Here is a 12,654-nt window from a genome sequence, read left to right on the forward strand (position 1 = left end):
AGACGGAAAAATTTGGGTTTTAAAATCTATATATTATTATCATTCTCTCTGATATGGAGTTGGAGCATCACAGATAGAGGAATACTCCATTGCTTTGATCTGAATTTGTAATTTTTAATCTTTGTACTTTATTCTCTGGGGAGAATAAGTGAGGATAGGATTGCAAATAGAAAGACAGTCTTCATCCTGGGTTTGGTGACTTTTGATTCCAAGAAGAACATGGCCAGCTACTGGACCACAGACCGTTTTGTGTTTGTTAGGGTGGGCTTGGTGGTGTGGATTTTTCAGAAGATACAGGATTTTCTTGTGAACATCCTGGATATCAAATGCCAGGCACTTCTTGCTTAGTGACTTGTTTTATTATAAAGTCACGGCCAATTATAAAAAGACAGTGATCCCAGGGAGAGCATGAGATGGAAATGGCCTGTAAAATAGCTATTTTTCCTAGTGAGTAGACGTGGGAGACTTGACATTCAAGGTGGGCCCTTGTATGTTGGAGGCTTGTGCTGTGCACTTGGACTGCCTCTTGTAAGAAGCCCAGAGGGAGGGAGCTACAAACGGATGAAAATGCTATGGAACACCTGGCACCCCAAACCCTCTCTCTCACACAGACACAATTTTTCTCCTACACATTCATAAGGACGTTTTCCACACACATTCTCTCTCTCTCTCTCTCTCTCTTTCTCTCTCTTTTACACACACATATACTCTCAAACACTCCCTCACACACATAAAGCTTTTTCACCCTATACACTCACTTTCAGACATGCTCACATATACTCTTTCCTCCCCCCCCACTCAACACACATTCTCACATACACTCTCACACCTTTTCTTTTTCTCACATGCATTTTCTCTCTCTTTCTCTCTGCAGATGAAGCAAAAATATTTACTTTCTTGCGTTTACAGCTTTGCATGGTGCTGGTGGGATGTGCTGTAAATGACTTTGTTTTCCCCTTTTACTCCAGATGTTCTAGTTGTCAACATGATGTTCTCCTTTGGTTCTTGGCATTTATCAAAAAGATTTGACTTCACCAACTGCTCATCAATACGAGAGTAAGATTTTATTTGAAATTTAAATATTCTCTCGTTGGTCTTCATTTATTTTGTTGCCCTGCTCCCTTGATTCCAAAAGAATTCTTTTGTGGAACAGGACTTCCGCAAGTGCCTAGTGGAGTGTGGTCTAACAGGAGAGAGGAGAGCCTTGAAGCTCATAAGCTCAGCTAACTCATTCAAGCCCTCATGAGTAATGGGGAGCTGCTTAAATGCCAATCCACTGTTCTTAAGTCATTTCACTAGTAGGGAAATACACTTCCTGCCAGGCTGAGGGGGTCCCTAAAAGTTTAGCAGATGGGTGTGGTGGGCTTCTGCTATGCCCAGAATAGTTTGGGAAATTTGACTCAAAGAGGGGAGGATGTAATGGAGTAACCAGGCAAAAGCATATCAAGGAGAGGAAGAAGATGAAGGCTTGATCTAAGGAATATGTTCATCTCTTTCCTCCTTGGCCCTGTAGAAGTAGGTGGCCCTGAGCTAACACCACCTCTTATGAAATGCTGAGGAGAGGAAATGGGCTCCTCAGATGTCTGAATCTGCTGTGGGAGATGAAGTTGGAGTTCCCATGGAAACAATGGGAAGCTGGCTCATTCAGGATTCTCTAGTTCTTTCAGTGGTGTGAATGACTGCTCACCACAGGAGCAGCAAATGGGAGCTCTTCAGGCCCCTCCTGCACCCATTGTTTCTGTGGGGAATCTGAATTTAGACTTGAAACTGAGGCAACCCAGACTTTACAACCACGACAATGGTAGTTTCCAAAATTCTTCTTCTGAGCTGGCCCTGGTAAACTGGGCCTGAGTTCTGTAATTTCTAATAAATAGACTGGATCCATTAGAGGATCTAATGTCAAACTGGACACTAAAAGCCATGGTAGCCCACAAAAAAATGGGGTGGAAAGAGAAAAGAATTAAAGTTTTCTAGCTTCAAGAGAAATTCAAAGTGATGTCCATCTGCAGATCCCTCCATACCCAGTTTTTTTTTTTTTTTTTTTTTTTTTTTTTTGTGGTTTTTGGGTCACACCCGGCAGTGCTCAGGGATTATTCCTGGCTCCAGGCTCAGAAATTGTTCCTGGCAGGCACGGGGAACCATATGGGACGCCGGGATTCGAACCGATGACCTCCTGCATGAAAGGCAAACGCCTTACCTCCATGCTATCTCTCTGGTCCCTCCATACCCAGTTTTAAAGGCCAGACTGGCCTCAGGTCCCACCAGAAAGTCTTGAAGAAGCAGATCTCAGCCCTCAGTACCCAGAGAGTTCTTTCCTGGGGGTAGGAGGGAGAAGGGGCATTGCTACTAGTTAGAAAATCCCTGAGGTTCCTCATCATATCTAAGGGATGAACAAGGGAACAAACATGGCAGACCTACCTCTGGACACTCAGAAGACAAACTCTCCATTCAAAGATCTCATTGTGTGGGCCTAAAAGCTATCTTAAAGGTTCTTGGCTGAATTTTCTGAGAAGTACTGAAATGCAAACAGTGCCCCCCCTCCCTAAGCAGGTCCCTCTCCCTCTCCATAGAATTGGTTGTCAGAAATAAAACCTCTGTTTCCTTATCCTTTTTTGAAGATAGATTTATTTAGGAAGCAGGGCAGGGGGTAAGGAGGCAGTCTCATAAGAAAAGAAAAATAAGTCATCCCTTCCTCAAGAACAGAAAACCTTGATTTCCATCTCAGTCATCCCTTCTTTAATTCTGATTCTCTGAGTGCTTTTCAAAATGTCAGCTACTTCCCACCCACCCCCCATTCCTTCCTCTAGCTAGGCACCTCTTTGGCAGGGGATTGTTCCTCCTTGAGATAGAGGACTGATAGTCCAGGGAGAAGGGGTGTTGCTAGTGGAAAAGAGATGCTGTTTTGTTTTCTTTTGGTGGGGGGGACCAGCAGTCTCCAGTGGGGAATTCACTGCAAGAAGACAAATAGCAACACCAGACGGACGCAGAGAGATTCAGTGGGCTCCTGTTAGCTGACAATGCAGCAGGTAACCCCAGCCTCAGGTCTCCATGGCAACACCCCAGCAGGTGCAATGATGGCTCCAAAAAGCCCCAGAAGTGCCAGGATCAGATGCAAATCATGACACCAACTGCCCCAGCTTTAGAGGCCTGAGTTTGCTCCCCCATCTCCCCACCCTGTCCTGTCAGGCAAGGTTGTCTCCTGAGCGCCTGCACACCCCAGCCTTGAGGGAGCCTGCAATTCATATGATCCCTTCCTCCTGAAGGACTAACACCAGTTTTCCATGTTGCCAGTTGCTCTGTCTGTACTGGGATGGGCTGTGCTTGGTGCAAGAGTGAGAGAAAGTGTATCCACCCCTTCACCAGATGTGAGCCCTCTGACTACAAGTGGAACCAGGTAAAGTGGCGTTTGGAGGAAGGGGGAAGTCTCACAGAGTTTTGCTAAAAACAGATGTTTGGGACCATCTCCTTTCCACTCACCTTTTGCGTTTGTTTGAAGCTGAAGTGCCCACTGAAGTGGTGGTGGTGGGGTGTTTAAGGGATGTTTTTCCTTTCAGGAGTTCTGTCCAGCTGCTGTGGAGAAGACCCCAGCAGGAGGACAAGTGAAGGAAAGTAAGAATAACAGGACCGGCCTGGGCTTAAAGGTAAGTCCCTATATGTTATTGAAAATGGAAGAAACCCCCCTTTGTGACTTTTATGGCTTCTACTATTTTAGGTATCTTTGAAAATTTCCCTGTTTCACTTTCTACCAGAATTCCCCCTCTTTTTTTTTTACCTTTCGTTTTAAAAGCAGTTTCATTTAATTGGCTCAATGCATCAAAGACTGCACTTTCACATAAAAGAAATTAAAACTCTGTAATTATGAAAAATGATGTTCCAGAAGGAGTAAAATTGTAAAGGTGACTTTGTGGCTCGCTAGTAGAGTGGTCCAAGGGAGTGCAGCATACAACTCTGAGGAGAGGCAAACTGGAGCCACATAAAATAATTGCATTTTTGGGGGGGCAGAGGTATACAAAGGATGCCAACTCACTTCTTTTCTGGATTGTTTTCTCTATTCTGTAGAGATGATCGCATCAGCAGTTAATAGTGCCAACAAAGAGTTTATTTGAAATACATGAATGCATGGACATTTTTCTCTACTTTCCAAAAATGATTGCTTTAATAATTTTCATGAAATTTTTCTTATTTTATTTATAACAATAACCACACTCAAGTAACAGTCATATTTCCAAAGAAAGGGGATGAGACTGTACAGGCAGAATATAGAAAGGGTGCTCACAGTACATATATCCTGACTTTATCCCTTTGACAAGTTAAATGAGCATCTACTGTACGGTGAGGGAAAAAGGGGCATCTTGTTGTTCATTAATTTTCAGGTCTAGCAAGAGCAGAAAAATCAAAAATGACATTTTATTTGGCTCAATTTTCTATTTACTGGCTAATCTGCGCCTTTAATTTACCCCTTTGCTATCATTTAAAATCAAGTGCCAAGCTCAATAACTAGTACATTCTGAATCACCCCCCAAAAGTTGATAGTAACTTTAGGCGGATTAAGAAACAGGCAAAGGGGATGTAAATAAAAATGAATTATGAAGTTAAGTGAAGGCATTAGAATGCCTTGATGTGTCTGGATCTCAAGACTTGCTAAAAGTGTTTGACTTCTATTAAACAATGAGCTGCATTGCTCATTTTGGTTGACAAAATGCAACCAGAGCATGCATCAAGATGCAGAGATATTTGGGGGAGCAAAAGTTCAACTTACTGTTGTTGTGTCCCCTTTTATAAAATCATGGTAAAATACAGTTTGCATAAACCTTTCCATCCTTACAATGTTTTTTTTTAATTATTTAGTTTAGTTGTGTTTTTTGATATTCACATCCTTGTGAAACCATTGTAGCATCTATTTGCTGATAGATTTTTACCTGAAACATGATCCCCATTCAACAGTAGCTCCCCTGTGCCCCTCCTCCCAGACACACCCAGTGCCCAGTTCATACCTCATCTCAAGGAGCAAAACTTTTCTTAATAGTGCAGAGGTTTGGAGTATCCAGGTTTTGTCTTTGGTTGTGGGGAAGAACTGATGCTTTCTATGCCATAGTATATCCTCATTAAGTTGAATGCCTTATATGCAGTCTGTTTGTCTGAGTGTACCCTGGCTTGCTTCCACTTTCCAACATTTATTGTAAGTAATGTTGAGCATAGAAATAGCCTTTCAAGGTCTTGTTTTCTATTATTTTAGTTATTTATTTAGAACTGGGATTGTGCAGTCATGCGGTAATTTCACTTTTAATTTTTTGATGAACTACTAACTTATTTATTTGGGCCTCTGCCTTTTTTGATAGGCCCACCAATAGTGTACAGCTCCTCTCATTTCTCTATATTCATGCTACTGTTTATTTTAATTTATCTTATTTGTTTTGGTTTGGGGGCCACTTATTCTTAGAGTTCATTCCTGGGTCTATCTCTGTTCAAGGGTCACTTCTAAGGGGACCATTGGTAGTGCTGCGATCAAACCCGAGTCAGCTATATCAAGTCAAGCACCTTGCCCTTGATACTTTCTCTTAGGTCCTACTTTAATTTGTTTGTTTGTGCTCAGGGCTTACTCCTGGTTCTGCACTCAGGAATGTCTCTTGATGGCATTTCTCTGGATGGGTTCAGGAAACACTTGGGGTACCAAGGATAAAATCCAGGTTGACTGCATGCAAGGCATATGCCCTGCCTGCTGTACTATCTCTCTGGTAATTTTATTTACCAGTATGAATAACTTTAAATATCTATCCAAAATGGATATGGAATTATATTTCATTTTATAACTTTGCTTTGCATTCTCCTAATCAATGATGTAGTATTTGTGCCTTTCATGAGGACGTACTCCATTTATTTATCACCTTGGAAAAAATACCTGTTCGAGTCCTTTGCATATTTTTAATTTAGGATGTCTTATTTTCAAGTTGTTAGTGGGATAGAGTGCTTTCTTGATGGTAGTTTCTTTTAAAATGTGATTTGTAAATATCTTTACCAGTTTAATAGGTTGGTTTTTCATTATGTTGATGATACAGAAGTTTGTTCTATTCTTTTTCTTAAATAGAGATCACTCATGGTTCTCAACAGCGACCAAGCACATATCTAGTGGTTCTCTGAGTGTTGAGGACTCGGGCCTATCACATACCTTGCACAGAAATGAAATCATTCAGGATTTTTCTTTTTTTGGAGAATAAAATATAGATATAACCTCCCACTTCAACAATATCTCCAGCCCCAGTACACAGAAGTTTTTCATTTTGTCCAAACTCAGCTTATTTTTTGTTTTATGCCTGTGCTTTGAATATCCTGTCTCAGAAATCATAACCAAATCGAGTTGTGAGTATTTTCTGTTTTCTTCTAAGAGAATCAAAGTTTTAACGCTTCCATTTGTTTCTTTTGCCCACTTTGACTTAATTTTGTATAATAGGCTGTGAGGTAAGGGCCTGCTTTGTTCTTTTATATCTTTTTCCAGCACCATTCACTACAAAGATGATTCTTTCCCACAGCATTATGGAAGGAACCTTTGTTGAAAAGCATTTCGCTGTAAATGCAAGGTGTTTTTTTCCCCTCTAGGTTATCTGTTCAGTTCCATTGACTTAACACTGACTTTTCCTCACAACACAGTTTTGATTACTGCAGCTATTTTTTTGTGTGTATGTGTGTATTTGTGTGTGTGTGTGTGTGTATTTGTGTGTGTGTGTGTGTGTGTGTGTGTGTGTGTGTGAACATACCCACGAATGCTCAGGGGTTACTCCTGGCTCTGTACTCAGGGCTCATTCCTGGTGGTGCTTAAAAAACCATAGGGGATGCTTGGGATCGATCCCATGTTAGCTGTGAGCAAGGCAAATGCCCTATCTGCTGTGCTATCACTATAGTCCCTGATTACTGCAGCTTTGTAATAAGTTTTGAAATCAGAAAAATAAATCTTCCACCTTTGTTCTTCCCTTTCAAGATTTTTGGAGAAACTTAATTTTGAGACAGTTGTACATAAATGCCTACCTGTCTGTGTATCAGACAGGAGGCTGAAGAGATAGTAAATGGGTAGGGCACTTTCCTTGCCTTGTTCTGCCCTGGTTCTTTATCTGGCCCATTGAACCTTACCATGAGTGATCCCTGTGTGAAGAACCAGGATTAAACCCTGAGCACTTCTGGATATGGCCCCTACATGAGAAACAAACCAGAGATCACTGCTGGATGTGGCCCCTACATGAGAAACAAACCAGAGATCTCATGTATCTTTATCACATCCGCCAGCAGCCACATCTTGCAAACTGTAACACAATAGCCAGACCAGGATATTGCCAGATCAGCAGCAGTTGAGATACCGAGCAATGCTATCACCTCAAGGCGCCCCGGTGTTTCCCTTTCATAGCCTCACCCACTTCCTATCTCTGACCCATTGCAACTACTGATCTGTAGTTTTTCTTTTTCTTTTCTTTTTTTTTTCTTTTTTTTTTTTTTTTTTGCTTAAGTGTGTGTGTGTTTTTTTTTTCAGTAGCATTTTTCTTTTTTTTTTTTTTTAATTTATTTAAACACCTTAATTACATACATGATTGTGTTTGGGTTTCAGTCATAGTTTTTCTTTTTCTAATGATATCTAGTTCTCTCTTTTTCTAATAGTATCACTTCAAGAATTTTTTGGATATGGAGCCATCCAGCTGTACCCCTGCAGTACTGACTTTTTGAATGCAACATTGGGAAATCATTCAAGTTATTTTATGTTGGTTCCTTTTTATTGCTGAGCAGTGATCCTGGCCAATGATTTTGAAATTTCTTTTATTTCAAAGAAAGAAGAAGAAAGAAGGTCACTGCATCCTGTTTTCCTGTATTGTGCCTTTTTGACTTTTGACACTACTGTGTGGTTCAAAGAACCAAGGTCAGGAGGAGGCTAAAAACAAAACAAACCCAGAATTTTCTTTAGTATTTTTCTTGGAGGAAGACACTAGTTGGTAATGAAATGTGTTCTTTAAATGCATAATGTAGAACAGACCCTCTGTCTTGGTTGATACCAATTTCTCATTCTATTGGAACCACTGCTGTCATTCATTATCATGTGGATATGTCCATGCAGCTTTCCAGTGTGAGTTGATATGTTCAGAAATGAAGCTCGAAACATTTGCCTGCTTTCAGCTTTCTTTCCACTTCACATAGATCCCCAACCCCTTGCAGGTGCCAGGCACTGGGAACCTGAGATGTGAGTGGTGCAGGTACTACCTCTGGACTTCAAGATCCTGAGCTTGGGTGGATTTTTTGCTGAAGTCATATTAGCAACCTCCTAGCAATTGCCATTATCTATGGTTTCTAAAATAGGGACACAAGTGAGTTGAGTCCATCTCTTGCCATTGTCTCAAGAGCATTAAACATTAAGTTCATAAATAATAAATGCATGATAAAGACATTAACATAAAGTACATGAATCCCAAACCCCTCTGTTCCTAAGGCCTTGTACTGTCATTCCTTCTTATTTCAGCCCAGTGCCTGGCAGTTAAAAACACTCCATCAGGCTCTGATGAATAGTACTGCCTTCAAAGCAAATGGTCTGGGGTCAAATCAAATCCCAGAGGTCTAACATGTGCCAGGTACAATCCTGGTAGCTGCTGTTTGAGCCTTACAGCTTTGCTATTAGTGATCTTTGGTAAGCTACACCATAGTGAGGTATGTATTAGTAGCATTAAAAGGAGAGAAATCTCCTTTTCTTGGGGAAAGGTGCTGGGAATCTAGGACCCAATGTTCTAAACATTGTCTTCACAATTGAACAGTAACAGACCTTACAGAAACATCCAATGAGCCTCCAAGGACTTGACTTTCCAATTGTTCCTCCTTTTCCCGGCACTTCCCCGTCACTTTCTCCATCACTTCTGATTGTGTTTTAGTTTCCCATGGGGGCTCCAAATGGACTCTTTCAGGGCCTTTGCCTTTTAAAGTGAAATGAAGTTGAACAGACATTTATTGAGAAGCTTCCAGAAGCCTCAGCTCTGTGCTGGATTCACTTCTAGTTGTTTCTTTGTTCATTCCAAAATGGGCTTATTGGATACCTAATAGGTGTTATGCCCACAAGCAAAATCTGTGCCTTCATGGAGCTTACTTTGCAGAACTCACAATATTCTGAAGTCAAGTAAGATTCATTTGTATGGTGGTTGAGGGCATACAACAAAAAGAATTAAAAGAATTCTAGAATGTTCCTAATTAAATAATGATAACTATTATTAATTGAGTCTATGCTAGATCCTGAATTCAGAGTATATTTTAAGCCCACAATGATTTAATATTTCTTTATTTCATAGGGGAAATTTTTGATTTGCAGATGGTAAGAGAGACAAGTGGGTAGTGAAGACTAGAGAGAGCAATGGGTAGAGTGCTCGCCTTGCATGCAGCTGACCAAAGTTCAGTCCCTAGTACCACATAGTTCCCTGAATCCCACCAGAAATGATCTCTGAGTACAGAGCTAGGAGTAAAGTCCTAAGCACTACTAGATGCCACCCCAAAACCAACTTGTCAAACAAACCAAAATCGCAAGTGACTTGAACCTAGGCATTCTGATGACCAGTAATTGATACTGGCCTCTAGAGAGGACAAGGAAATGTTGTACCATGTAGCTGCTGAACAAAATCATTCCTGATGAAAGGAAGCTCTTATTGGCTTCCCCTGGCATCTGGCTGCTGAGGCCTAGCCAGTCAGAGTCACAGACATGATAGGAAGTTCCCTAGCCTGCGCTGGCATTGGGCAGGGGAAATGTTTGCAAAGAAGCCTTAAGAAGAAAAGAGGTGGGTTGGGGCACAGTCATATGGAGGAATGAAACCAGGCAAGGCTGCAAAGTGGTACACACTTAAAATGGTGATGTGAGGTTGGACCGCAGGTGTCTCACCAAGCAGCTAACACAGGGCCATGGGTAGATTTAGGGTTGAATCTGGAATCAAGGGCCACTTTCCCGGCTCACAGAATCTGGGGGATCTTCCTCAGAAGTAGCACCTGAAATGTTCTATGACTGTGTGATAGATTTATTGAGTAGACATGAAAGCCACCACTCTTATGTTAGCATCACTAGGGAAGTCCCACACAGAGAAACAAGTCCTGATCTTTGAGCCCTGCACATCCTGGGCAATGCCTCCCTCTCCCAGCCCTTTCTTGGGGTACATCTAAGCTCTCAGAGATTCCTAGAATCACAGCAAATTGTATCCCTAGGCCTCAGGGGTCTGCACCAAAGACCCCACCTATGAAAGACACTTGCTATCCAGCGGTTGAGGAACATCAAATGGATATGCTTTTCCTCCAGTTTAACTAATTTTTCCCCCATAGGACTGTATTTTGCTATTTTCTTTCCATTTCTCACCTTCTTTAATACTGCACCATCTCCATGACTGGTAACCACTCTCTTCAATTTATACATTTCATTAATATATTACTTCCATCCTTCTCAGTCATTAATAAAGATGTTAAATAATTCTGAACCAAATACTCACCCCTGTGGGGCCCTACAGGATACTTTCCTTTAATTACTTGTGCTACCTTTCATCTCTCTTATGTCCTTTCGTTTCAGATTTCCAGCTGGGTTTGAATGCCTGTGACTTTTTATCTAGTCTTGTTTGAACTAATTTCATGAGTAAAAATCTGAGAGAGATTTTACTGAGTGTTGATTCAGGTCCAAGCCTCAGAGAGCTTTTCCATCGTCAGAGCTTTTTCCATAGCTTGCTTGCTTTCTCTTTTCTTTCTTTCTTTCTTTCTTTCTTTCTTTCTTTCTTTCTTTCTTTCTTTCTTTCTTTCTTTCTTTCTTTCTTTCTTTCTTTCTTACTTTCTTTCTTTCTTTCTTTCTTTCTTTCTTTCTTTCTTTCTTTCTTTCTTTCTTCTCTCTCTTTCTTTCTCTCTCTCTTTCTTTCTCTCTCTCTTTCTTTCTTCTTTCTCTCTTTCTTTCTCTCTCTCTTTCTTTCTCTCTCTCTCTTTCTTTCTTTCTTTCTCTCTCTTTCTTTCTTTCCCTTTTTTTTCAGATTGATTAATAGAGTATAGTTTTGGTCATAATAAGCTAAGCTTCTTCAAGTCCCTCTTTCTAATATTCTTTTTAATCAGTGAATGCTATTGTTCATAAATGTCATGGTAATTTGAATTGTATTGACATCAGATTTTACTAAATATATACTCACAACCCTTCAATGAAGTCCTTTTAGGCCTTTTTAAAGACAATTATTTTGTAGTGACTGGGCTATTTTCAACAATTTATAATGAGTTTATTTTTAAAAGTAAAAATGGATAGACTACAAATATCTCTGATAAGGAATGGGGAATGGTTTATTTTATTTTTATTTTGGGGGGATTTTGTTGAGTCACACCCAACCCTATGCAGGGCTTGCTCCTGGCTATGTGCTCAGGGATCACTTCTGCCAATGCTCATGGCACCATATGTGGTCCTAGGAATTGAATCTGGTAGGCTGCTTGCAGGACCAGAGTTTTACCTGCTATGCCATCTCTCCAAACTCTGGGGGATGATTTAAACTGGTCATCAGGCATAGATAATCATATTTTCTTTTCTTTTATTGATTTGGGGTCCACACCCAACAGTGCTCAGGAAACCAAGAGATCTTGGGGACTGAATCTAAATATCTCACATACAAAACATTCATTTCAGTCCTTTAAGCTCATAGTAATAAATAATTGGTTTAGTCACTTAAATAAATGGTGTGGCCATCTAAAAAATAATTCATTTTTTTTTTTCAAATGTAACTGACAGAAACTTGACTCTTGAGGTTAATTACAGAGGAACACAAATCTGTGAGGGCTTCAGTACAGGGAATTTCAGCTTGACCATAAGGAAATTTTTGGACATAGATTGAATCCAAGAAAGCTCTCAAGGACTTAAAAATGGTTGCTTTGTATTTAACTCAATTATGTTTTTTTATTTAACCCTTTTAGTGTGACAGCTTGTGTGGCCCACAAATTCATGTCAGACTGAACTCTTGATGAAAAGGCAGAAATGAATTTAAAATTTTGAATGTTATGGAGACAACATTTACTACCTTTTTAATGTACTGGATTAAAAATACTTAGCAAAAAATAGAAAATATCCCATCTCTAGGAGTTATTGCAGACAAACATGATGTCCCTCAGTTGGTACCCATTCTCCTCTTCAAATACTTTCTCTGTTGATGAATGATATGTTCTGGGCAGAGCTTTACTCTCTCAATAAGATTAAGAGAGGTGCCAGCAAACAGAAGCCGACACATCTGATCCTCTTTGAAAGGAGAAGAGAAGTAGCTGCTTTCAGAAAAAGACCAGGGCTGGAGGAGTCCATCCTAGAAGACTAATAAAAACTTCTTTAAATAATCTAATAAACTCTTCATTCTGAAATCCTTTAAAAACAACAGGACCAGCTCTATTATGGGTGGGCGAAAGAAGCTAATAAGATGACATAGTGTGTCCCTCCTAGTGGTAATTATAGTCATGAAAAGAGCATACTACAAGACAGGAAGGTAGCTCAAGTGTTAGAATTTGTGCCTTCTACATGCAAAGCCCTGGTTTGATCCTCATCCCCATATGGCCCCTTGCAGCTCCCACCCCCCCCCCAACAACAGCCAAAAAGAAGTAAATGGAAAGCACTCTATGGCTAAGAATCTTGTTCTCATTATTATTTTTATCCTCTTCTGT

The 12,654-nt window shown here is 40.4% G+C and overlaps 1 protein-coding gene across 1 annotated transcript in view; it reads left to right on the top strand.

Moving 5' to 3' along the window:
* PLXNC1 (plexin C1) overlaps window positions 1-12,654 on the top strand; it is a 190,696-nt gene that overhangs the window by 83,491 nt on the left and 94,551 nt on the right. The window contains exons 7-9 of the mRNA XM_049782862.1: window positions 969-1,056; window positions 3,292-3,394; window positions 3,555-3,641. Of these exons, the coding sequence (XP_049638819.1) occupies window positions 969-1,056; window positions 3,292-3,394; window positions 3,555-3,641 (278 nt within the window). The remainder of the gene's footprint in view (window positions 1-968; window positions 1,057-3,291; window positions 3,395-3,554; window positions 3,642-12,654) is intronic.

Source organism: Suncus etruscus, chromosome 11 (genome assembly GCF_024139225.1).
Source record: "Suncus etruscus isolate mSunEtr1 chromosome 11, mSunEtr1.pri.cur, whole genome shotgun sequence".
NCBI classification, from domain to species: domain Eukaryota; kingdom Metazoa; phylum Chordata; class Mammalia; order Eulipotyphla; family Soricidae; genus Suncus; species Suncus etruscus.